Here is a 21,702-nt window from a genome sequence, read left to right on the forward strand (position 1 = left end):
TGCCCTAATGCTCTTAAGGCAGGGTCTGTGCTAAGGAACTAATGCCAGGTTTAATCCAAGTCTACTAGACACTAACACAATCAACTTGGCCAGCTTGTCCCCAGCTATTAGATTCATATGTATGATATATACTGACATATGTATATATGTTCAGATCAAATCCTGTTAAAACAAATAGCATTTTACAAAAATATTTCCATGTCCTGGCCAATGGTCCATTCAGTTCATGTAATATTCAATACCACAAAATTCCCCTTTAACAGAGATATGGACAATGCCTTAAAATTTGCTGTAATGAAAACTGAATTGTATGCAATTATACTAACCATATTTATATACATAACACATGTTCATCTGTTCTGTCTCTTCTCCAATTCTGTATACTCCCCAAGAGAAGGGTTGCCTCTGAACTACACTCTGCAAATCAAGAGAACTTCAACAGTGCCACCTCGTGGATATTCTGTAAATATAAGCTGAGTTCCCTGGTACTCCAGGATGTTTGAGGCAAATTATAGGGGAAATAAAATAAGCTACAACAACAGAAAGCAAACAACACCCCCCTCCCCAATTTGCATGGGAAAAAAAAAAATGGAGACATATTTAAAAGCACTTATGAGGAACGAGTACAATTGCCAACTTTAAAAACGACCTTGTGGAGTTCCCGTCATGGCTCAGCAGAAATGAATCTGACTAGGAGCCATGCAGGTTTGATCCCTGGCCTCGCTCAGTGGGTTAAGGATCCAGCATTGCTGTGAGCTGTAGTGCAGGTCACAGACATGGCTTGGATCTGGCATTTCTGTGGCTGTGGTGTAGGCCAGCAGCTGTAGCTCTGATTCAACCCCTAGCCTGGGAACCTCCATATGCCACAGGTGCGGCCCTAAAAAGACAAAAACAAACAAACAAAAAACGACCTTGTCTTTCCTTGGTATGAGATGTAGCCTGAGTTAGTAGAAAGATCTGGATGAGGGGGGTTCTGAGTTCCCTCGCTGTACACACAGAGGAGCTGCATGACACATGCACTCATCTTACTCATTCACCTGTAATTCTCGCTCTCAGACAGTTAAGAGCCTATCTTTTTCCTTCTCTCCCAATTCCTCTCTTATAATGAAAAGTAAATGTTACTGAACTGGATTGTAAGCCATGCATTCTATACTTGGGGCCAATTTAAAGAACTATCCAGAGAAACCTTAACTGGAAGTGATTTCAGCTTTGGCACTAACTTTTATCAACCCCCACCATCACCCACCCACACAATTAGCACAATGACAATTAGCACAAGACGAATGACCTTAGGCATTTCACCCACTTTTTCTGGATCTTTGGTTTCACAATCTACACAGTAGGAAATAGCACTAAATGATGGCTAAACATCTTCAACAGCCTTAAACATCTCAAACATCCTTAAACGTTTCTACTGTAGTAAGTAAACTTAAATTTTGGAAGGGGGATTGGCGATTAGAGGCTCTTCTGCCAATGTGCAGCCCCAGGTTTCGGGCCTGAGACATGAGCCTGGGTCCTGTGTGCTGTGAAGTCCTTCGATGTGTGGTACTGATGCACTCGAAATCACAAACAAGCGAAGGGAGAAGCTACTCTTTGAGGAGCCACCCACAAGCTCTGACCAGGAGGACGGTCAGTGGCAACGCTACTGGTTTATCCTGGCTATTTCTAGGCCTCCCAGGGTGTGGCAGCTACAACCTCCAGGCCACCCTGACCACGTAAGAGGAAAATGTTCTGGGCAGCACTCTCACATTCTCTTTAGGAGTGAAAGCTGGAGTTCCTGTCATGGTGCAGCGGAAACGAATCCAACTAGGAATCTTGAGGTTGCAGGTTCGGTCCCTGGCCTCGCTCCATGGGTTAGGGATCTGGCATTGCCGTGAGCTGTGGTGTAGGTGACAGATGCAGCTCGGATCTGTCGTTGCTGTGGCTGTGGTGTAGGCCGGCAGCTGTAGCTCCAATTCAACCCCTAGCCTGGGAACCTCCATATGCCGCAGGTGTGGCCCTAAAAACAAAAGGGGGAAATCTATTTAATCTAGCCAAATTTAAAGTAAATATTTTAAAAAATAAAGACTGAGAGAAAGAAAGAATTAACGAGTGATTACAAATCAAAGGGAGATGCACAGGCAGGGCACAGAGGATTTCCGGAGCAGTGCCACTATTCTGCATGACACTAAAATTGTAGATACATGTCTACGCATTTGTCTTTCTGAGATTAACAGTGCTGTGTCGATCATCTGTCAGTACTACGGCTTCATTAATGAAATAAGGCTATACTTTCAGTTTTGATGTGGGCTCTAGACAACCTGCTTTTCGCCTTTATCAGTACAGGCAAACATCTCCTAGAGAGACGCTAAATTTTAACTCCTCTTCAAGTTCCATGTGTTAAAAAACAGTACGTGTCCCAAAGACAACTGTCTTACAGCGCACTCATTCATTCATTTCACCAACAGCTACTCGGCTCCGCCTAGGCTCTGGGGATGGGCACTCGTCCGCTTCTCAGCTCTGGAAAAGACACTCGTGATTACCTGGTAAAGCAGTAATGAAGTCCCGCTGCAACATGGGCTTCAGGTAAGAGTTAATATGTCCATGCTGGTAATGACACATTCGTGAAATAAGGTGTTCCACAAATTCCACTTGATCTGATTCAGACCACTGGTCAAAATATTTAATACACAAGTCTTTTTCTTTTTGATAGTTTCCTTCTGAGGGCCTCTTTCTGGAGACGATCACTGATGATGTTCCATTACTTATCTATTTTGGAAAGACAAAACAGTAATTAGTTTGGCGAGGAAAAGACATCTAATTAGCATTTCATTAGAAACATGTCTCACCCTGTGTATTTATTCTTTAAATTCCAGTTTCACCCTAAAGCTAGACTCATTCTTTATCAATTCATGCAGGAAATAATTAAAAGTGTATTCAGGGCTCAGGTACTCAAATCAGTCATCAAAGTAAGTGCCGAGTGAGAGTTCTTTCTAAAGCTAAATGGTGTCTTAAATCATCATCCTCTGGTGCTCATTCTAAAACCATGCTTTGATCAGTTACCGAATGTCAGAGACGACCGTCTTAGAAAAACTGTTTAACTTGCCAAATCGATAACTATTCAGAGTTCCTTTTCCTTCCTCCAAGTTGAAAGTTAAAGCTATATTCCTCTACGCAAATAGTTCACACTTGCACAAGCATCAGAAGAACAAGAGGGCTTGTTAACACACAGACTGCCAGGGTCCATCACAGAGCTTCTGATTCTGTTGGTGTGCAGTACTGCCTGAGCACGTCTAACGAGTTTCCAGGTGATGCTGATGCTGCTGGTCTAGGGACTGCACTTGAGGGACTTCACTTTGAAAACCACTGGTCTATGTAATGGAGAAACGAGAAAGCGATTCAACCTAAAAAGCTCCATTTTACCTAATAGTTTCAATCTCCTCCGTGTTATTTCCAGGGCTGCTAAACTGCTTACAATATAGTTTAGACGTCTACTCCCATTTTCTGATCACCTGCTCAGAAAGTGACCCAGGTAAACCACATGTACCTGAAAAGTTCCTCATTCTGTGTGGTTTGTTTACAGATATCCCACAGACTCCTATACTGATGGGTACATTTCTCATCAAATCTACATGGTCCTTGCATAAAACCAGTATATCTCTCAAAAACTGAAACTACATACAATGCATCTGGACAAGAATATCCAAAATGTCTAGATCCCTACACTGAAGCCACAACGGCTACTGATACTATGAGGCTCTGTAACTTCCCTCTTTAAAAACAAAGTAACAGCAATACTTTTCTCTCAAACACTTGCCAAGCCACTTGTTTATCACTGCTCTGACAGCCCCTTCACGTTTAAGGTTCGAAGGAATAACATATAAGAGAATTTTGAAAACTGAAGAGTTGCATCACAAACATCCATTAATTCCATCAGGAGCTTATCTCAGAAGTCTTATAAGAGAAGAACCAAGAGGTTTTGTTATCAGTATATCACCTAATTTAAAGTGGGCTGAACCTATCCCAGAAAAAGGACATCCTTTGTAGATATCCAAAGGAGTCTTTGGCCTTCCTTAGTAAAATATTATAAATCTTTCATGTCTGAAGCGAGTTCTTATGCCCACATTTAGAGGTATAAACTTGGAAGGTATTTCTCTCGCACCCCATTTATCTTACTTCCTTGACTAGCAATATATTTTCCCTTGTAATCTGGGTGAGGGAGAGCTCACTGACACCAAGTACCACCAGGGGGCAGCATTGAACAGATTTTTTTTTTTCTTTTTTTTTTTGACGCTGCCTGTAGCAAAACATTCAAGTCAAACAGACCCAAAACATCACATTCAAAACAGTTAGATGAAATGAAAATTCTCTGCTGTGGTGAATATCAGCTGGCATACGGAGGATCTTTGCTACTTTTAAGCATAAGGATGCTTACCATAATGTTATAATAAAGAAAATTTAGAAATAATCCCCCAGATATAGGCAACTGGTTAACATGAATTATAATTTATCTATACAAAGTACTATAATAATATAGCCATTAAAAGTAGGCTTATAATGTAAGATTTTAATGAGAACATGTTTATGAAATAATATTAAGAAATGAAAGAATTTTATATAGCACATGATCAAAATAATTTCTGTGAAGGGGAACACACCAAGACAGAGTAAAGGATACATAAGAAAATGTTCAAAGTACCTAATCTTGAGAGAGGAAGCCATATATATATACACTTTTCTTTCCCCTTTTCTTTCTCTATTTTTTCATAATAACTTGCCAAAAGAATTGTTTTCATAATAGGTTAAATACAATGATGATAACAACTTGCATTTGTGTACTGCTTTATAATTTACAAAATACTTTCACATCCATTATCTCAATTGATCAGCAAAAGGGTTATTATTTCATTTACAGAAGAGTTCCTAACCATCTAGCCTCCCTAGAGCATTGGTATACCATTAACAAGTTGACTGAAAGAGAGATGAAAAAAACCCTGAAAGCTAAAGTGTTAAGAACCACTGCGAACTGAAAAATCAATAGTAAATGAAGAGAATCCTGTTGCAAAATACCAAGTGTGAAGGAGGGAACAGAAGTCTGCACACGGTTCCCCCAAAATAACAGCATGTGCCCAACTCTACAGCACATTTTCCATTTCTATTTCTAACCACCTGCTTGGCCCAGAAAGATCTTCCTGAATTGCCCTGCTTTGTTTCGTTTTCATCTTAAATTTGTTGGGGACACTTTATTCTTGCTAACTAATCTGCTCCTTTGCTTCAAATCAAATGAACCCAGAGAGTACTTTTTTAAATCATTATTCTCTTCAGATTTGGATTTGTTTTACCTTTAACTGTGTCTTCATGAAGGGAAAAATTATGTGTACCATAATGGCTGATGAAAACACCAAGTCATGAAACTTTATATGCTCTCCAACCCCCACCTCACAGAAAAACCTGGATTGGGAGAAAAACTGGCACAGTGAATTAAGAGCCAGGAGAAAAGGAAACTACATTTAAAAGGAAAAGGAAGACCGAGGGAAACAGGGAGAAGTGTGAGACTCGGGAGGAAAAGTCAGTACATACACTGCTGTGTGGCGTGGTGCCATTCTGGTGACAAAGGACCCCACCACTGTCCATCTTTGGCTTAGACAGAACCCCAGAGACTGAATATTCTGGGCTGCAGCCACTTGAGAATCTTTGTGAAAACTCTAAAACTCTTTACTGTTCATAAATATACTTCCCTAGGGGAACAGAAGATATATTAGAGTGGATCCTGAAGCTAGGAAAATTGCACAAAAGAAAACAAAAATGCTTGGCTCTTGGTGTCACTGAGGGAGCATCTTATCTACAGTAAGTCAATTGCTATCTTATCTATGCGCCGTCATTCCTACCTGCCAAAGAGTATTTTTCTTTGGGGACTCATCTTCATTTTGATCCTCCATAACTGAAGTGTTCTAAGGGGGGAAAAACAGGTTATTTGAATTATGCCGACTTTTGCAAATCCTAAATAACTACACCAAAATATAATTTTGAAAACCCCAACTAGAGTGTACCAACAACCAACCCAAGAGCTATTTGGCTTGTGGCTAACACATGCCATTTTGGGTCAACAGGGCTGTATTCATCTTTCATAAATCAATATAGTTAGTGGTTGGATAAAAGTAAGCATCAAGTCTTTATTTATGAAGGCTGCGTGTACTTAGAAAACAGCCTAAATTACGGGAGTGGGGCTGAGGCTCTACCTCAATCATCCCTGTTTTTCTTTTAACTTGTGGGGAAAGCAGCCCCAGAGACCCACTAAGTTCCTGATGATCACACAAAACATTTACTAGAATGTCTTCTATTCAATAATCCACCCCAGTCATCAGCAATTAGAAGTGACAAAGCCCTTGAAGCCCCCCTGCCTTTCTCTTTCCTCCCTTGATAGCCTTGCTTCTCTGGAATGGCTTTGCAATCTCCCCTAGCAGGCATGGTGGGTGCCCCAACCTTTTACCTTAAGAGGAGGATGCTGTTAGCCAGTAACAATCTGGCTTGCCTTGGGAATGCATTAGCTTTTGATTTTTGTGTTTACTGCACAAAGAGGCACTGTGTAATTATTCTTTCTGGTGACCTAGTCGCTCAATAGATGCCCATTAACTGGAGATTATACATGATTGGATTTTCCCTTTTGAAGCTCCTACCTAATAGCTAAATGGAAACTTAATGAGAAGGGGAAGTGGGAGAGTTGTGCTCTGAAAGGAACAACAACTCATTTATGAACAGCAGTCTCTCTGAGATTCCTTCCCAAATCTAAAATTCCAAGATGGGGGTACAAAATTTAAAGTACAACATTTGTCCCACAGTATTAGTTTAAAAGGCCCTTTAGATCTGCTTAAGTTATCAGTGTTTATAGGAGTCTGTTTACTGCCTGTAGGGGATAAGCCTATCTCTCAAATTTTCCAAACAATCCATTTGAAAATACCCAATGTAGGCAGTGGCAGAAGAATCACCACTGAATACTAGCGCTCTGCAGCTGACACCGCAGGCTCTGATCAGAGACGGAGAGAATGATGTCGCAGGAAAGCCCAAGGCTTTGAAACCCAAGAAAGAAGTTGGTATCTAGACGCAGCCACTCTTTCGATGCGTGTGAGTGATCCTGAGCAAGGTGTTCTGCCCCTGGACAAATACAAACCACACAGAGTTGTTGTGGGGACTGAGACTACGGGCACAGGGCCTGGTGTACAAGGGTATTCAAAACTCTGTTCATGCCCTGCTTTGAAGCAGCTCCTCCCCCCCTCCCCCCCAAGTATTATCTTCTCAAGCTTTTCTAACCTCAGACTTTGACAGAATGGCTCCAGATGGTTGCCTTTTAGGGAAAACCCACTGGCTTCCTCAATAAACCCCTGCGACCCCTACAGCACTGAAGGCTGCCATGGGGAAGGGGGCTGGGCAGGAGGGCAGGGCTCCACAGGTTAAAGGAAGCCATGAGCTGGAGAGGCAGGCAGTGTGTCCAAGTGTCCCAAGCAGGCCTAGAGTGGGGGCGGCAGTAAATGATCCTACATGAGAAAAGGGGGTGAAGCAGAGGAAAACAAACACAGTACTTCTCCCTCCACATAATTCCTCTTACTGCTCTCCTGAAGGACTTCGGGATTAAGAACGCTGGCAGCTTTCCTTGGGGGAATGAACAAAGTGGGAACAGAGACTCAGTGTATCATCTGGGTCTACTGGTCATTACAGAGCCACGCTTGCAACGTCACAACATCCTGGGCTCTGAGAGAGGGGTAAGAAGAAAGAATGGCTGGCAACATGAACAGGTGAGCATGCCAAGTGGATGATGGATGGGAAGTCAGTCCCCGCTCCCACATCTCCAGGCAGCCCAGGGAATGTGTGAAGGAGGCATATGTGAACACTGCTTTGAACTAAAAACTTTCAAAACGCAGGAGCCTGAACCCACCAGAGCTACTCTGACAGAAGCTACCTCAATACTTTCCTCACTCCGAGAGGAAACAAACAACAAAACATCAGAAGTTCCTGCAGACTACACAAGAAACAGCTGTCTTTCCAGTAAGAAAATGTCATTCTTCCTTCCTGTCATCCCCAAACAGAGACGTGGTGTTAATTTACATAGTGGAGAAGGAAACAGTCCCTCAGATAAAAATAGCAACAATTCTCTTAAGGCTTGGCAAAAGGGGATAAAGACATACGATTTAATAAAACTGTATTTAAGAGAGCCCTGGGAGTGATGGAATAGCTCCCTCATCATGTATATTTTTTCAACTTCTCTTATAAAGCCTTCAGAAGATGCCAGAGGGAAAATGCTGCCCTCAAGATAAAATGATCAGAGGATTATTTCCAAAGCGTATTCCAGGTGATAAAAGAGATGTTCAGAGAAAAAAGGGTCCTGGGGTCGAATTCAGTTGAAGAAGTGCTGCATGCTCCCGTGCCCACTCTCTCATTCCCCTCTTCCTCCCCTCCCCCCCACCTCACACTCACTCTCTTTCACTCTCACACACACACGCCACTTCAAAAATACACTAAAAGCTCTGAAATGTCTCAAAATTTATTTATTTATTTATTTATTTTGTCTTTTTGCCTCTTCTAGGGCCGCTCTTGCGGCATATGGAGGTTCCCAGGCTAGGGGTCTAATCGGAGCTATAGCCGCCAGCCTACACCAGAGCCACAGCAACATGGGATCTGAGCTGCGTCTGCAACCTACACCACAGCTCACTGCAACGCCAGATCCTTAACCCACTGAGCAAGGCCAGGGATCGAACCCGCAACTTCATGGTTCCTAGTCGGATTCATTAACCGCTGAGCCACGACGGGAACTCCTCAAAATTTAAAAATCAGATGAGGTTACTTTAATGCAGCTTTCCCTAATGTATTGGGTGTGGCCGCCCCCTTTTTATAATCACATCTCGATAAAAAAGAGCTCAGCATGTGTTTGCAAATGCTGGACTAGAGCAATAACCTGGCATGATTCCTTCCTTCTTCCACTTCACCAGGTGAATACTCCTGGGAGGCAGAGGAAGTGCCCACTTTTGGTGAATGCAGTATATACCTTCTCTAGTCCCCAACATCTTTCTCAGCCTGCTATATGTGGAGATAAGAAGGGATGGCAATAATAGAAAATTCTAAGAGCCACAGTTTTTTTTCAAAAATCACTGTTTTATTCCTTAAAGGTATAAGAGACTAAAGGTCACAGGTTCAAGGACACGGTAAGAAAAAAACATCAAGCCTTCCTTCCAGGAGAAAAGGAAGGTGGTTTCCTACATCCAAACTCTTGGATGAAACCATGAGGCAAGCCAGCCTGAGAGTCTCCAGCACTTCTGGGAAAGGAAGGTTCTTTGAAATAGCAACCTGGCTTCATCACTTCCTACTCTTCTCATCATCATCTCTTTCCACCTACACCTACCAAGAAGCTTCGCATGTAAATAAAAACTGCAGATCTTCCTATTCTGATACTACTATAATGGAAGATACAATCTAGGAAGAAGCAGCTAGACTCTAGAGCAGATCGTCCTCAGTACTACTGACATTTGGGGCGAGATTAATTCCCTATTGTGGGGAAAGGGCACGCCGTCATGTGCACTGCAGGATGTTTAGCAGCATCCGGGGCCTCCACCTACTACGTGCCAGTAGCACCCCCGACTCCTGCCCTAACTATGATAACCAAAGATGGCTCCAGATGGCCACATATCAGGGGCAGGGGTGGGGTGAGGGGTGCAGGGCAACAAAATTGCCCCCTCCCCTTGAGAGCCACTGCTGAGGGTGTGAGCTCCCAAACTTGCCTCCTTGGGAAAATATACTAAACATCACCACCATCTCAAAGGCCTGGCCTTTCTTTTCCTCCAAGCGTCTTTCCTTTCACCCCTGTGACAGTGTGTGCTTTTTTCAAATACCGTCAGTCTGCTCTCACCATGGTCAAGCAACTCATGAAGTACACAGACAGCTAAATTCTGGGCTAAGTGCTGCTGGCCATTAAATTCCTATTTAGGAAAACTTGACACAAGGAGTTCTTTGCTAAAGATCTACGGGCTTGGGGATGTGCATGAGGGCACTAAGTACCATGAAGTCATAAAAAGTTAGTGTGTATACCTCCCTCCAGAAAGAAGATCCAGAGCTTTCATTAGCTCACAAAGGGGTCCCAAATGTATTAAGATAGCAAAGTGTGTCTTTGAGCAAATAGCTGGCCGGAGTGGATGTGTTTTATTTTGCTTTTTAAGTTCTCCAGGTAATTTTTATATATGTCTCTATTTATTTATTGCTGTTTTTTAGGGCCGCACCCACGGCATATAGAAGTTCCCAGGCTAGGGGTCAAATTGGAGCTACGGCCGCTGGCGTATGCCACAGCCAAGCAATGCGGGATCTGAGCTCCATCTGCGACCTACACCACAGCTCACAGCAACACCGGATCCTTAACCCACGGAGCAAGGCCAGGGATTGAACCCTACAACCTCATGGCTCCTAGTCAGATTCATTTCTGCTGCATGATGATGGGAACTCCTATGTCTCTACTTTAAAATCACTGCTATGGCAAAATGATGTGGTCCATGTGGTACGACCACCCTAAGGAAGTTGCACTGATAACATGATGACAGACTCAACCCCAATACATTATATTTCAGAACTACCAAATACTACAAGCATCTAATGCCTGTTCTTCTCTTATAAAGCCTTCAGCAGAAGATGCCAAAAGGAAAATGCTGCTCTTAAGCTACTCTGACCAGAGGATCACTTCCGGAGAGTATTCCAGATAACACAAGAGATGTTCAGAGAAAAAAAAGGGTCCCGGGGTCTAATGAAGCTGAGCAAACGTGGTGTGCTGCATGAGTGTAACCACCCCCAGAGGTTACAGCACATTTCATTAGATACTAGAGGCTCTGTAACATTTCATCATTTAAAAATCAAGCCGGGTTAGTGTGACCTAGCTTTCCGGAGTTGGCTGTATATGGCCGCCCCCTTTAACAATCTTTTAATGAGAGCACATATGGGCAAGCACTGGACTAGGGCCACGGCCTGGCATGATTCCTTCCTCCTCCCACTGCACTGGACAAAAACTTCCGGGAGCCAAAGGAAATGCTCCCCTTGGTGAACACAATATACTCCTCTCCTATTCCCCAACATCATTCCCAGACTGCTATATGGGGTCAGTCTGTGTAAAAGCACAGCAGGCTCTAAGCAGTGATATATCTTTGCCAGTAGGTGCCACCAACTAACACAGAATATATTTCACTTGGAAAATTCCCTACCTTAAGAGTTATATAAGAGGAATCAATTTCCTGCTTTTAAAATGCTGCAAGTCCTGCATTTTGGCTTTCATGATGAGAAATGCTTATACAATATAAGATTGCATACCAAAAACATCTTTACTCCTGAGAGGAAGCAAACAAAAATAAAAACAAAAACTTACAAAGGACCTAGAAAACATGGAGGCATTCTGCCATTTTCTCTTGCGTTTTTAAATGCAAACATTAAAAACTTTAGATTTAAGAAATTAAAGATTAACAGATACATGGTATAAAAAGCTATTAGCTACCTTTAGTCTCTGTACTAGGCTTATTTCATACATTGTCTTTTAATCTTCAGAGAAAATATGAAAGTAGTCATTCCAATTTTTCAGAAGAATCTGAGGATCAGAGAATTAAGTAACTGGTTAAAAGTCCCATAGTAGGAGTTACTGCTGTGGCACAGTGGGTTAAGAATCTGACTGCAGCAGCTTGGGTCGTGGTGCAGGTATGGGTTCAAGCCTCACACCGGTGCTGTTGATGATTAAAGATCCAGCGTTGCCAGAGCTGCAGTTCAGATTCAGTCCCTGGCCTGGGAACTTCCATTTACTGCGGGTGTGGCCACATTTAAAAAAAAAAAAAAAAAGAGTCACACAGTAAATGAGAAACATGGCTCAGATCTAGGTTTGTTCTACTCAGAAGTCAATGTACTTTCTATCCAGAAAAATATATCTCAGGTGTTTTCCAACTGCTGGCTGTATTCTATGAAGTCAATTTAATGGGCTGTAACCAGCATTTTTTTTTAATAAAACGACACTGAATTCGGGCATTCCCCTGCCCACAAGGGTAAGCGTTAACAAAAAAACACACAAAAAGGCTAAGAGCAATAAGCAAAAACATAACAGGAAAATTCAAATTAAAAGGCAAGCAAAAGTCATTATTCCAAGGAGGACAATAGTCAAGCCCACCCACTGAATAACATAAAGAGCTTTAAAACTCTCTAAAAGGCAAAAATCTACAAAGATGTGTGTTTTTATATACTGAATAAAATTCCACACAGTACAAAAGTTAGAAATATTGAAAAAAAAATTCACACACCTTTTCATCTTCAACAAATCAAGCAGACCAACCAAGAAACAAAACAGTTGATGTTCCACAGAACTAGGCCACAAAATATATCTCAAATACAGTTAAAAAAGCAGGAAGAGATTATTATATGTTTGCAATCAGGCCAAGCAGAAAACCTAGATTTAGTTTGCCAGCCAATTGCTACTTGCAATACATGGAACAATGACTGGCACGGGCAAAGCAAACACCTCTAAGAAATGCTATTGTTAATTCCACCTTAGCTCCTAATCTAGCCTATAATTCTTCCCCCTTAAACCTAATCTTACCAGTATGTTGCTGGGAAATGAGAGCAATGGAAAGCCAGAAGCATTCATTTGGAAAAAGAGATAAGCTCGTCCAAAAAAGCAGTCCCTCTCTCTCATACCAGTCTTGCAACTCCGAAGGGAGGAAGCCACTTAAATGCATCTATGCGTACATGACTTTTTAATACAATGATTAAGCATTTACTTAATCAGAAATCTTCGTCTTCCTCCACACAAATACTAAAATGTAGAAACAAACCAGCTGTTTTCTTTCTACAGTATAACAAAAATTAAAAGTAATAATAAATTTTAAATCCATTGGGAGGTTGACTGAAATCACTGCTACATGATATTTATCATGTAGTAAGTTTCTTTCCAACTTACCTACCTGAACTTCCACTCAAATTTGTAACAAGTATTTGGCTGCTATCAACATTATATGACAAGATTATACTATGGGTTCTGGAAGAATGAATGCAGGAGAGTTTTTCTTCCTTTCCTCATCACCAATTATTCTTTGAAGGAGAGGAATGCTTATGCTATTAAAATTTTTCATAAAAGTGCTAATACTTAAAGTAGTGTGGTACCACAAAGCAAAATGAAACAAAACAGAAAGTTGAGAAACAGATTCATTTACTCTTACAAATTTGTGTATGATAAAGTAAGAGTTTCAAATGGGGAGAAGGGATCACTCAAGAAAGAATATTAAAAATAACAGTTAAATGCTACCTCATGCCACTTACCAATATATACTATGGATAAAAAGAACCAAGTATGAAAAATTCTAAAACCACAAAATGACTAAAAGCAGCTAGGAATAAATTTAGATTTGACTTTAAAAAATTTAACAATGTTCACAGTGAAATTTTCAAGATAAATACATCGGGGGAAATATTTGAACATATGGTATATCACTTATTATTTAATACCTTAATAGGCAAATAAGCGGAGAGTAACTACCAATACTACACATAAGAAATTCAATGTCCATTAAAAATGAACACATATATGGAGAAGAGACTTGTTCCGTTGCCAAGGGGGAGGGGAGAGGGAGTGGAATGGACCTGGAGTTTAGGGTTAGTAGATGCAAACTATTACATTTGGAAGTGAGAAGCAATGAGGTCCCACTGCATAGCACAGGGAACTATATCCAAGCTCTTGGGATAGAACATGATGGGGATGATATGAGAAAAAGAATGTGTATATATATGTATGACTGGGTCACTCTGCTGTACAGCAGAAATTGGCACCACACTATAAATCAACTATACTTAAATTTTAAAATACCAAAAAAATCAAAGATTAAACTAGTTAACCCCCCCAAAATGTATAACAACAAAAAAGATGCAATTTTTCACCTATCAAATTAGTAACTCTAATTTTTATTTACTATACCAGAATTGGGTTCTCTGGTAGGATTATAACTTGCTATCTTTCAGAGAATATTTATCAATATATAACTTCAAAAGTTACTATATAAAACTGGATATAATTTAACTTAACAACAATTTATCCAACCGAATTGTAGACCTATATAAAATTGTAGCTACGACAATTTATAACAAGGAAAAACAGAAAACAATGTAAATGTCCAACAATAGGGTGTCATATAAAAGTGTGATACAACAGGAGTTCCCTGGTGGCCTAGCAGGTAAGAATTCAGCATTGTCACTGCTGTGGCTCAGGTTCAAGCCCTGGCCCAGGAACCTGTACATGCCTCCGGTGCTGTCAAAAAATATGTGTGCGTGTGCATGATACAACAGTTCTTTTAAAAAACATTTCTATTTAAGTATAATAAAGAGCTTAACTCTTAAATATAACCAGTACTCAGACCAACACAAATACCATTTACCAAGACCCTAAACACTTTTTTCATATTACCTCCCAGTCATTAAAGCCTCCAAAATAACCTCCATTTTTAAAAAATTATCACCATAGATTCATTTGCTCATTCTGAACTTTACCTAAATGGAATCATATTGTATATACTCTTTTGAGTCTGGCCTCTTTTGCTGAACATTATGATTTTGAGACTCTTAAGTAGAGTAGTAGTTCACTGCTGTATATTATTTCAAAAATTATCTACTCATTCTACTGTTGATGAATATGTGGGTCACTTCCACTGTGAATTCAAAATAATTCTGTCATGTATTCTGGTGTATTTGTGTATGTATCTGTTAGACCTACACTAGGGGTGAATTGTTAGGTCACAGAGTACATACTGTCACTTTTCCACAGTAATACTACCCATTACTACTCACTACTCACTATCCCACCAGCAGTGTAAGTGCGTTCTAACTGCTCCTTACCAGATAAGGGTTTTTGTTTGGATTTTTACGCTTGCTTAATTTTAACATTCTGTTGGGTATATAGTAGTATCGCTCTGTGGTTCTAATCTGCATTTTCCTGATGACTAATGCTGTTGAGTACCTTTTCATAAACTTATTAGTCATTTGGGTATCTTCTTTTGTACAGTGGAAGTTTAAAGCGTTTGACCATTTTTTAATTGGACAGTCTTTTCTTACTGATTTCTAGAAACTTTACATATTCTAGAATGGAGTCCTTTTTCAAATATATTTATTACAAAGATCTCCTAATCTGTGGCTTAAGTTTTCATTCTCTTGGTAGTCTTTTGATAGACAAGTAATTAGTTTTATGAAATGTAATTTATCCATTGTTTCTTTCATTAAAATTTGTGGGGTTTGTGCCCTGCTTAAGAAATGTTTCTTCTCCTAAGGTCATAAAGATATCTCTTGTGTAATAACCCAGAAGTTTTATTTTACTTTTTAGATTTAAATCTAAAACTCATCTACACTGGTTTTTATGTAAAGTAGGAGTCAGAATTCATATTTTAAAATATAAATTTAATGTTTTTCCAAACCACAGGCTGAAACTCATTATAGTTTACAATACCAATTTAATAGATAACCAGTATATTTTTAATGAAATAGAACACCGAGTGTAGCCCCTATTTCATCAACTATAACATTCATTTTTTTCATATTTTAACATCTGTGCAATTGGGCTATTTCTAATGATCAATGGCATCTTACAATTAAAAACGGCACTTTTTCTGAAGGCTGTATAAAGTAACGGCCTGTCTGACAACTGATGCACACTCTTTCATTCAATGACAGAATACAGTATATGGGGGGGTGGACAACATGTGGGAGTATGTGCATATGATGCACACACAAATACACATACACAACACATAAACATACATATGTATACACATACTCATGTGTTACACATAAACACATATGCTCACATACATGAGGTCTAAAGGTAAATTTTATTTCTTACCACAAAAACATTGAAAACCCTGGTTAAGGTATTAGAGTACAATGAATCGCATACTGCAAAACCTACTATCTTTTGTTTTCTTCATTATCCCAATTATATCAAAAGATATTTTCACATCTATTATCTCCAATTGCATATTTTTAACAAAAAAAAAAGCTGGTCTCCTGTGCAGTTTACTGTGACCAACAGGATCTGGCTAGAACTTCATTCAAGTTCTTGTTATTATGGTATTTACTTTTATAGTAACCTTTCTCACTCAGTAAGTACCATTGTTTCCCAGTCATGCAGTGATAGTTCCCTTTTCTGATTTTTGTTAAGAAAGCAGATTTTTAAAATATGTGAAGCAGAACAAAAGAACAAGTGGTAGGCAGATATGTCAAAACTGTGAAGGCCACATTCACCTGTCTCAAATTGGTGAAATACTATCTTAGAAGAACAGGGACATGAAAAAGTCCAAACTATATTAAATGGGGAAAAAAGCAGACCAAAGTATGTCTACCTAATCCCATCTTTACAAACAAAATTTTATCAATTTATCTAGAAAAGGAACCAGAAAAGTGTTAAAAATGTTAACAATACTTTATCTCTGTAATTTTTATTTTCTTTTTGTTTACATAACCTATCTAAATTTTTCTTAAAGAAGACACAACTCTTTTCAATAATGGTAGTGATTTCTTAAAATGAAACTTAAAGTAAAACAGCCTCGCCAAGGCCCCAGATATGTATGTTCTAGTTTAAAGAAACAGAAACTAGTCATTGAAACTTTCAGCAGAAGTCAGATCCTGCCGCATGTCATTCGACCTCTCTGTTTCCTGATCTATAAAACTAAAGTAAAAACAGGGTCTCCCTGACAGAGCGAGAAAATTTAAGAAGATAATCCTAGCACTTAATATGGGCTCCTTTAGTCAAACTGAACCTCCACAGGACAGAGATGTTTGGTTGTTTTATTCAGTCTGTATTTTTAGCACTTAGAATAATTCCTGACACACTACTAAGTATAATAAATATGTTGATAATTAATATTAGCTACAGTTATTATAATCTTCCTATTAATTGTAACGACCAAAATGGTAATTTTGTTTCTGCCTTACTCCTTTTTGCATATTTTCCAAATTGTCTACAATGAGCAAGGATTCAAAATGTAGGGGAGAAAAGCAAGCAACACCATTTCTAGTCCTCACTGAAAGTAGCAAGAAATAAAAAACCCTATTTTCAGAAAGGCAGTCAGCCGTATCGCCTCCAAAGTATTCATTTACCTAGATTAAAAAAAAAGAAGAACACCTCATTCTCACTTGACTGTTTAAAAAGGTCCAAAAGAAGCACAGATACAAGTCTGCTGGAGTCTCCCTGAGAAAGTAGACAAGGGCTGGTAGAATGTGCACTTCGATGCTTCCTGGGGTTTAACACTCTGAAGAGAACTTTACAAGTGAAACTTGCAGGATGTTTCATAATCACTAAAGGACGCCAGAAAAAGAAGATGCTTTAGAAGCAGTACAGAAGGATGGGCAAAGGACACTAAGTTATCAGGAAGGGCACCATGGAGGGAGTCAGTCCCTGACGTGTAAACGAGGAGGCTTTTAGAGCCAGGAATCCCCAGTGCAGATCACAGGCTGTGTGACTTCCGGTAAGTCACTTGACCTCTCTCTCGGATTTGATTTCCGATTTTATGGGACAGGGATAATGCCGCCTGCGTTGCAGGAATAGAAATAACATGTGCAAAGTACCTACGACATAATATTGCTCAGAGGGGGAAAAATAACAAACAAAAAACATTTTTTTACCCTTTGGCTTCTACTATAAATCATTTTAAAGGAACCATGAAAGTATTGATCAATGACATCAAGCAAAGCGAGAGAAATACCGTGCCACATCACAATCATTTCTCATATTACTGTGTTCAAGGGTAACTTGGCAGACTCAGCAAAGACTTCAAACAAAATCAACCCAAGAAATTAAAAAGCAATGAATTATATTTATAATACGGTTGCTACCACTTATGGAACACATGTTAGAGATTATATCACTTAATGAAATCTGGGGAAAGAAAACCAAAGCCATCAAAAATTTAAGAGTAAGAGATGATGAATTTAATACAATATCAACCAAAATTCCAGCAGGCTTTATGCCCACCCCACCCCACCCCCGCCCTCCAATTTGAGCAGATTTTAAAATTTGTCTGGAAATATAAAAAGCTACCGCAAACTGGAAGAACTAAGAGAATTTACATTATGAAATATCAAGATCCTTCACATAGCTACTGTAACAAAAAGAGTGTTACATAGGAATAAAGGTAGACAAATTAATCAACAAAACAAAGTAGCATCCAAACTCAGATGTATACATGTTGAGTTCTCTTGATTGAACACTAAAGCAACAAACACTTCGGCCCAGTGGAGAAAAAATAGTCTTTTCAATAAAAGACTTTATCAACTGGATATTCTTCTATTGAGCCCCACCCTCTCATCAAGAGCAGGGGGGAGGGAGGAATCTATTCTAGGTAGACTGCAGATCTAAATGTAAAAAGTAAGCTTTTAGAAGAAACCACAGAACATCTTCATGACCTTGGAATAGGTCAAGCTTTCTTAAATTGGACAAAGCAACTGCTAATCGAGGAAAGAAAAATCTGATAAATTGGATTATAATAAAGATTTCTGTTCACTGAAAGTGTCATTAAAAGACCAAATAGGAGTTTAAAATGTTCTAAAACTGATTTATGGTGATGGTGCAACACTGAACTGCATACTTGAAAAGGATGAATTTTATATGCAAAATACATCTTTTAAAGGAATTAAATTTAAAAGAAAAAAAAAAAAAGGCAACCCATGAGAGAAGACTGGCAATCACTCAGAACATTAAAAAAACAAAAATCAGGGGGTTCCCATTGTGGCTCAGTGGTAACAAGCCCAACTAGTATCCTTGAGGATGAGGGTTCAATCCCTGGCCTTGCTCAGGGTGTTAATGATCTGGTGTTGCCATGAGCTATGGTGTAGGTCACAGATGCAGCTCGGATCTGGCATTGCTGTGGCTGTGGCGTAGGCCAGCAAATGCAGCTCCAATTTGACCTCTAGCCCGGGAATCTCTATATGCCACTCCCCTTACTTCAAATCAATAAAGAGAGCAAACACGTACAGCTACCAAAAAAGGTGGGGGGTGAAACACTTATACAGGCATTTCACAAAAGAAAATATCCAAATTAAGTTAAAAAGCAACAACTACAACAAATCAGGAGTTCCTGTTGTAGCTCAGTGGGTTAAGGGTCGGGCACTGCCACAAGCTGCAGATATACTAATGGCCAAAAAGCTTATGAAAAAATACTGAACATCACTAATCATTAGGGAAATGCAACTCAAAATCACTAAGAAATATTATCTCATACCTATCAGAATGACTACTATCAACAGAAAATAACAAATGTTGACAAGGAGAAACAAGAACCCTTCTAACATTGCTGATGGGAATGTAAAATGGTGTAGCCACTACGGAAAACTTAAAATTAAAAACAGAATCACCACATGATCGAGCGAGACCACTTCTGAGTATATATCCACAAGAATTAAAAGAAAGGTATCAAAGAAATATTTATACACTTATTTTCATATAACAGCATTATTCACATGAGCCAAAAGGTAGAAACAACCCAAGTGTCCACTGAAGGATAACATGCTAAACAAAATATGATAATAAACATGCAATGGAATATTATTCAGCTTTAAAAAGAAAGGAAATTCTTCTACATGCTATTACATGGACCTTGTATGGTACTATGCTAAGTGAAATAAATCAGTTATAAAAAGACAAATACTGTAAGGTTCTGCCACTTTTGTGAAGTGTCTAGAGTAGTCAAATTCATAGAAACAGAAAGTAGAATGGTTGTTCCGGTTCTGCCAGGGGAAATGAGAAGTGGTTGTTTAATGAATAGGAAAAAGTTCTCAACATTGGTTGCACAACAATGTATAATGTTACCAAACTGTGCACTTTAAAATAGTTAAAATAGTAAAATGTATACTGTGTGTATTTTACCACAATTTAAAAAAAATCTTTTAAATTGTTGACTGAAAATGACTTCACCAGTTTTGAGATATAACCGACATACAGCATTGCATAAGTGTAAGGTGTATAATAGCATAATGACTGGACTTACAGAAAACACGAAATGATTATACAGTATAGTGAAAATGCATCACCTCATACAGACACAAAAGAAAAAAAAGATGTAACACACAGCAGTCCTAATTATGTTATTCATGTTGTAATTACCTTCATAGTAACTTACTTATTTATAACTGGAAGCTTGTACCTTTTGACCACTTTCATCTAATTCCTCCTCTCTGCACGCTCTGCCTTTGTAGAAATAAAATGTAAGACGACAAAAGCACCAAAGATGGGAGGAAGGAAGTGGAAGTATATAAATCTAAGGTCTTTCTTCCACATGTGTGAAGCAGTATCCTATCAGTTCAAGACAGGCTGTGACAAGTTAAAGGCATGAATTGTAAACCCTACAAAAACCACAGGAAAAAAAATTAGGCAAACAAAGTTTAACTAATAAGCCAATAGTAAAGATGAAAATGGAATCACTTAAAAATTATATTAATCAAAAAGGAGGAAAAAGGCAATGAAGAGCAGACAGGACGTGGAGTTCCCCTGTGGGGCAGCAGATTAAGGATCAGCAATGTCACTGCAGTGGCTTGGGTCACTGCTGTGGGGTGAAAGTTCAATTCCTGACCCAGAACTTCCACATGCCGTAGGGGTAGCAAAAGAATGAGCAGATGGGACAAATAGAAAACAAATCACAACAGGGTAAATTTAAAACCAAGAATCCTAATAATTATTTAAATGTAAATGGTCAAAATACCTCAACTAAAAGACAGAGATGGTAAAAGTGGAAAACAGTATGTTATCTACAAGAAACTTTTAAACATCAAGCCCTACTGCTTAAACATAAAGGACAGAAAAAGAGATATAACATCGAATGACTAAAAAAGGATATTTAGAGAGGTTACATAAATATTGGACAAAGTAGAGATCAGAACAAGGAACGTAGTAAGCTGGGATAAAGTGAGATATTTTCATAATATTTTTTCTGCTTTTTAGGGCTGCACCTGCAGCATATGGAAATTCCCAGGCTAGAGGTCAAAGTGGAGCTACAGCTGCTGGCCTATGCCACAGCAACATGGGATGGGAGCCACATCTGTGACCTACACCACAGCTCATGGCAACGCTTAATCCCCAACCATTAATCAAGGCCAGGGATGGAACCCGCATCTTCACGGATACTAGTTGGGTTTGTTACTGCTGAGCCATGATAGGAATTCCAGGTATTTTCATAATTATAACAGGATCAATTTATCACAAGGATATAACAATCCTAAATGCCCTTGACTAACAAGAGTCTCTCTCTTTTTTTTGGACTGTGCCTGCAGCATGAGGATGTTTACTGGGCTAGGGACTGAACCGTGCTGCACCACAGCGGCCACCCAGGCCGCTGCACCAGATACTTAACATTAACCTGCTTAGTATTTAACCTGCTGCACCAACAAGGAATTCCTAACAGAGCTTTAAAATACGTGTGGGACTTAGAATAGATTTACAAGGAGATCCTGCTGAATAGCATTGAGAACTTTGTCTAGATACTCATGTTGCAACAGAACAAAGGGTGGGGAAAAAAGATGTAATGTATACATGTAGGGATGGCTTGATCCCCTTGCTGTACAGTGGGAAAAAAATAAAATAAAAAAAAAGCAGAGATAATGACTGAATTAGCTAGGTTGAGCTGCTATAACAAAACACCACAGGAGTTCCCCTTGTGGTGCAGTGGAAATGAATCCAACTAGTATCACGAGGAC

The 21,702-nt window shown here is 39.4% G+C and overlaps 1 protein-coding gene across 7 annotated transcripts in view; it reads right to left on the bottom strand.

The window, feature by feature from the left end:
- Positions 1-21,702, bottom strand: part of FBXW11 (F-box and WD repeat domain containing 11) — a 124,394-nt gene that overhangs the window by 39,521 nt on the left and 63,171 nt on the right. For 4 of the 7 annotated variants that reach the window (XM_047787604.1, XM_047787861.1, XM_047787956.1 and 1 more), the window contains 2 exons: positions 5,868-5,930; positions 2,523-2,748 (listed from right to left, as the gene is read on the bottom strand). In XM_047787604.1, the coding sequence (XP_047643560.1) occupies positions 2,523-2,748; positions 5,868-5,930 (289 nt within the window). Of the gene's footprint in view, positions 1-2,522; positions 2,749-5,867; positions 5,931-6,937; positions 7,132-21,702 lie in introns of those variants that run through there. The other 3 variants (XM_047788133.1, XM_047787779.1, XM_047788045.1) reach the window with 2 other exon arrangements.

The sequence above is a fragment of the Phacochoerus africanus genome, chromosome 1 (genome assembly GCF_016906955.1).
Source record: "Phacochoerus africanus isolate WHEZ1 chromosome 1, ROS_Pafr_v1, whole genome shotgun sequence".
Taxonomy (NCBI): Eukaryota; Metazoa; Chordata; class Mammalia; order Artiodactyla; family Suidae; genus Phacochoerus; species Phacochoerus africanus.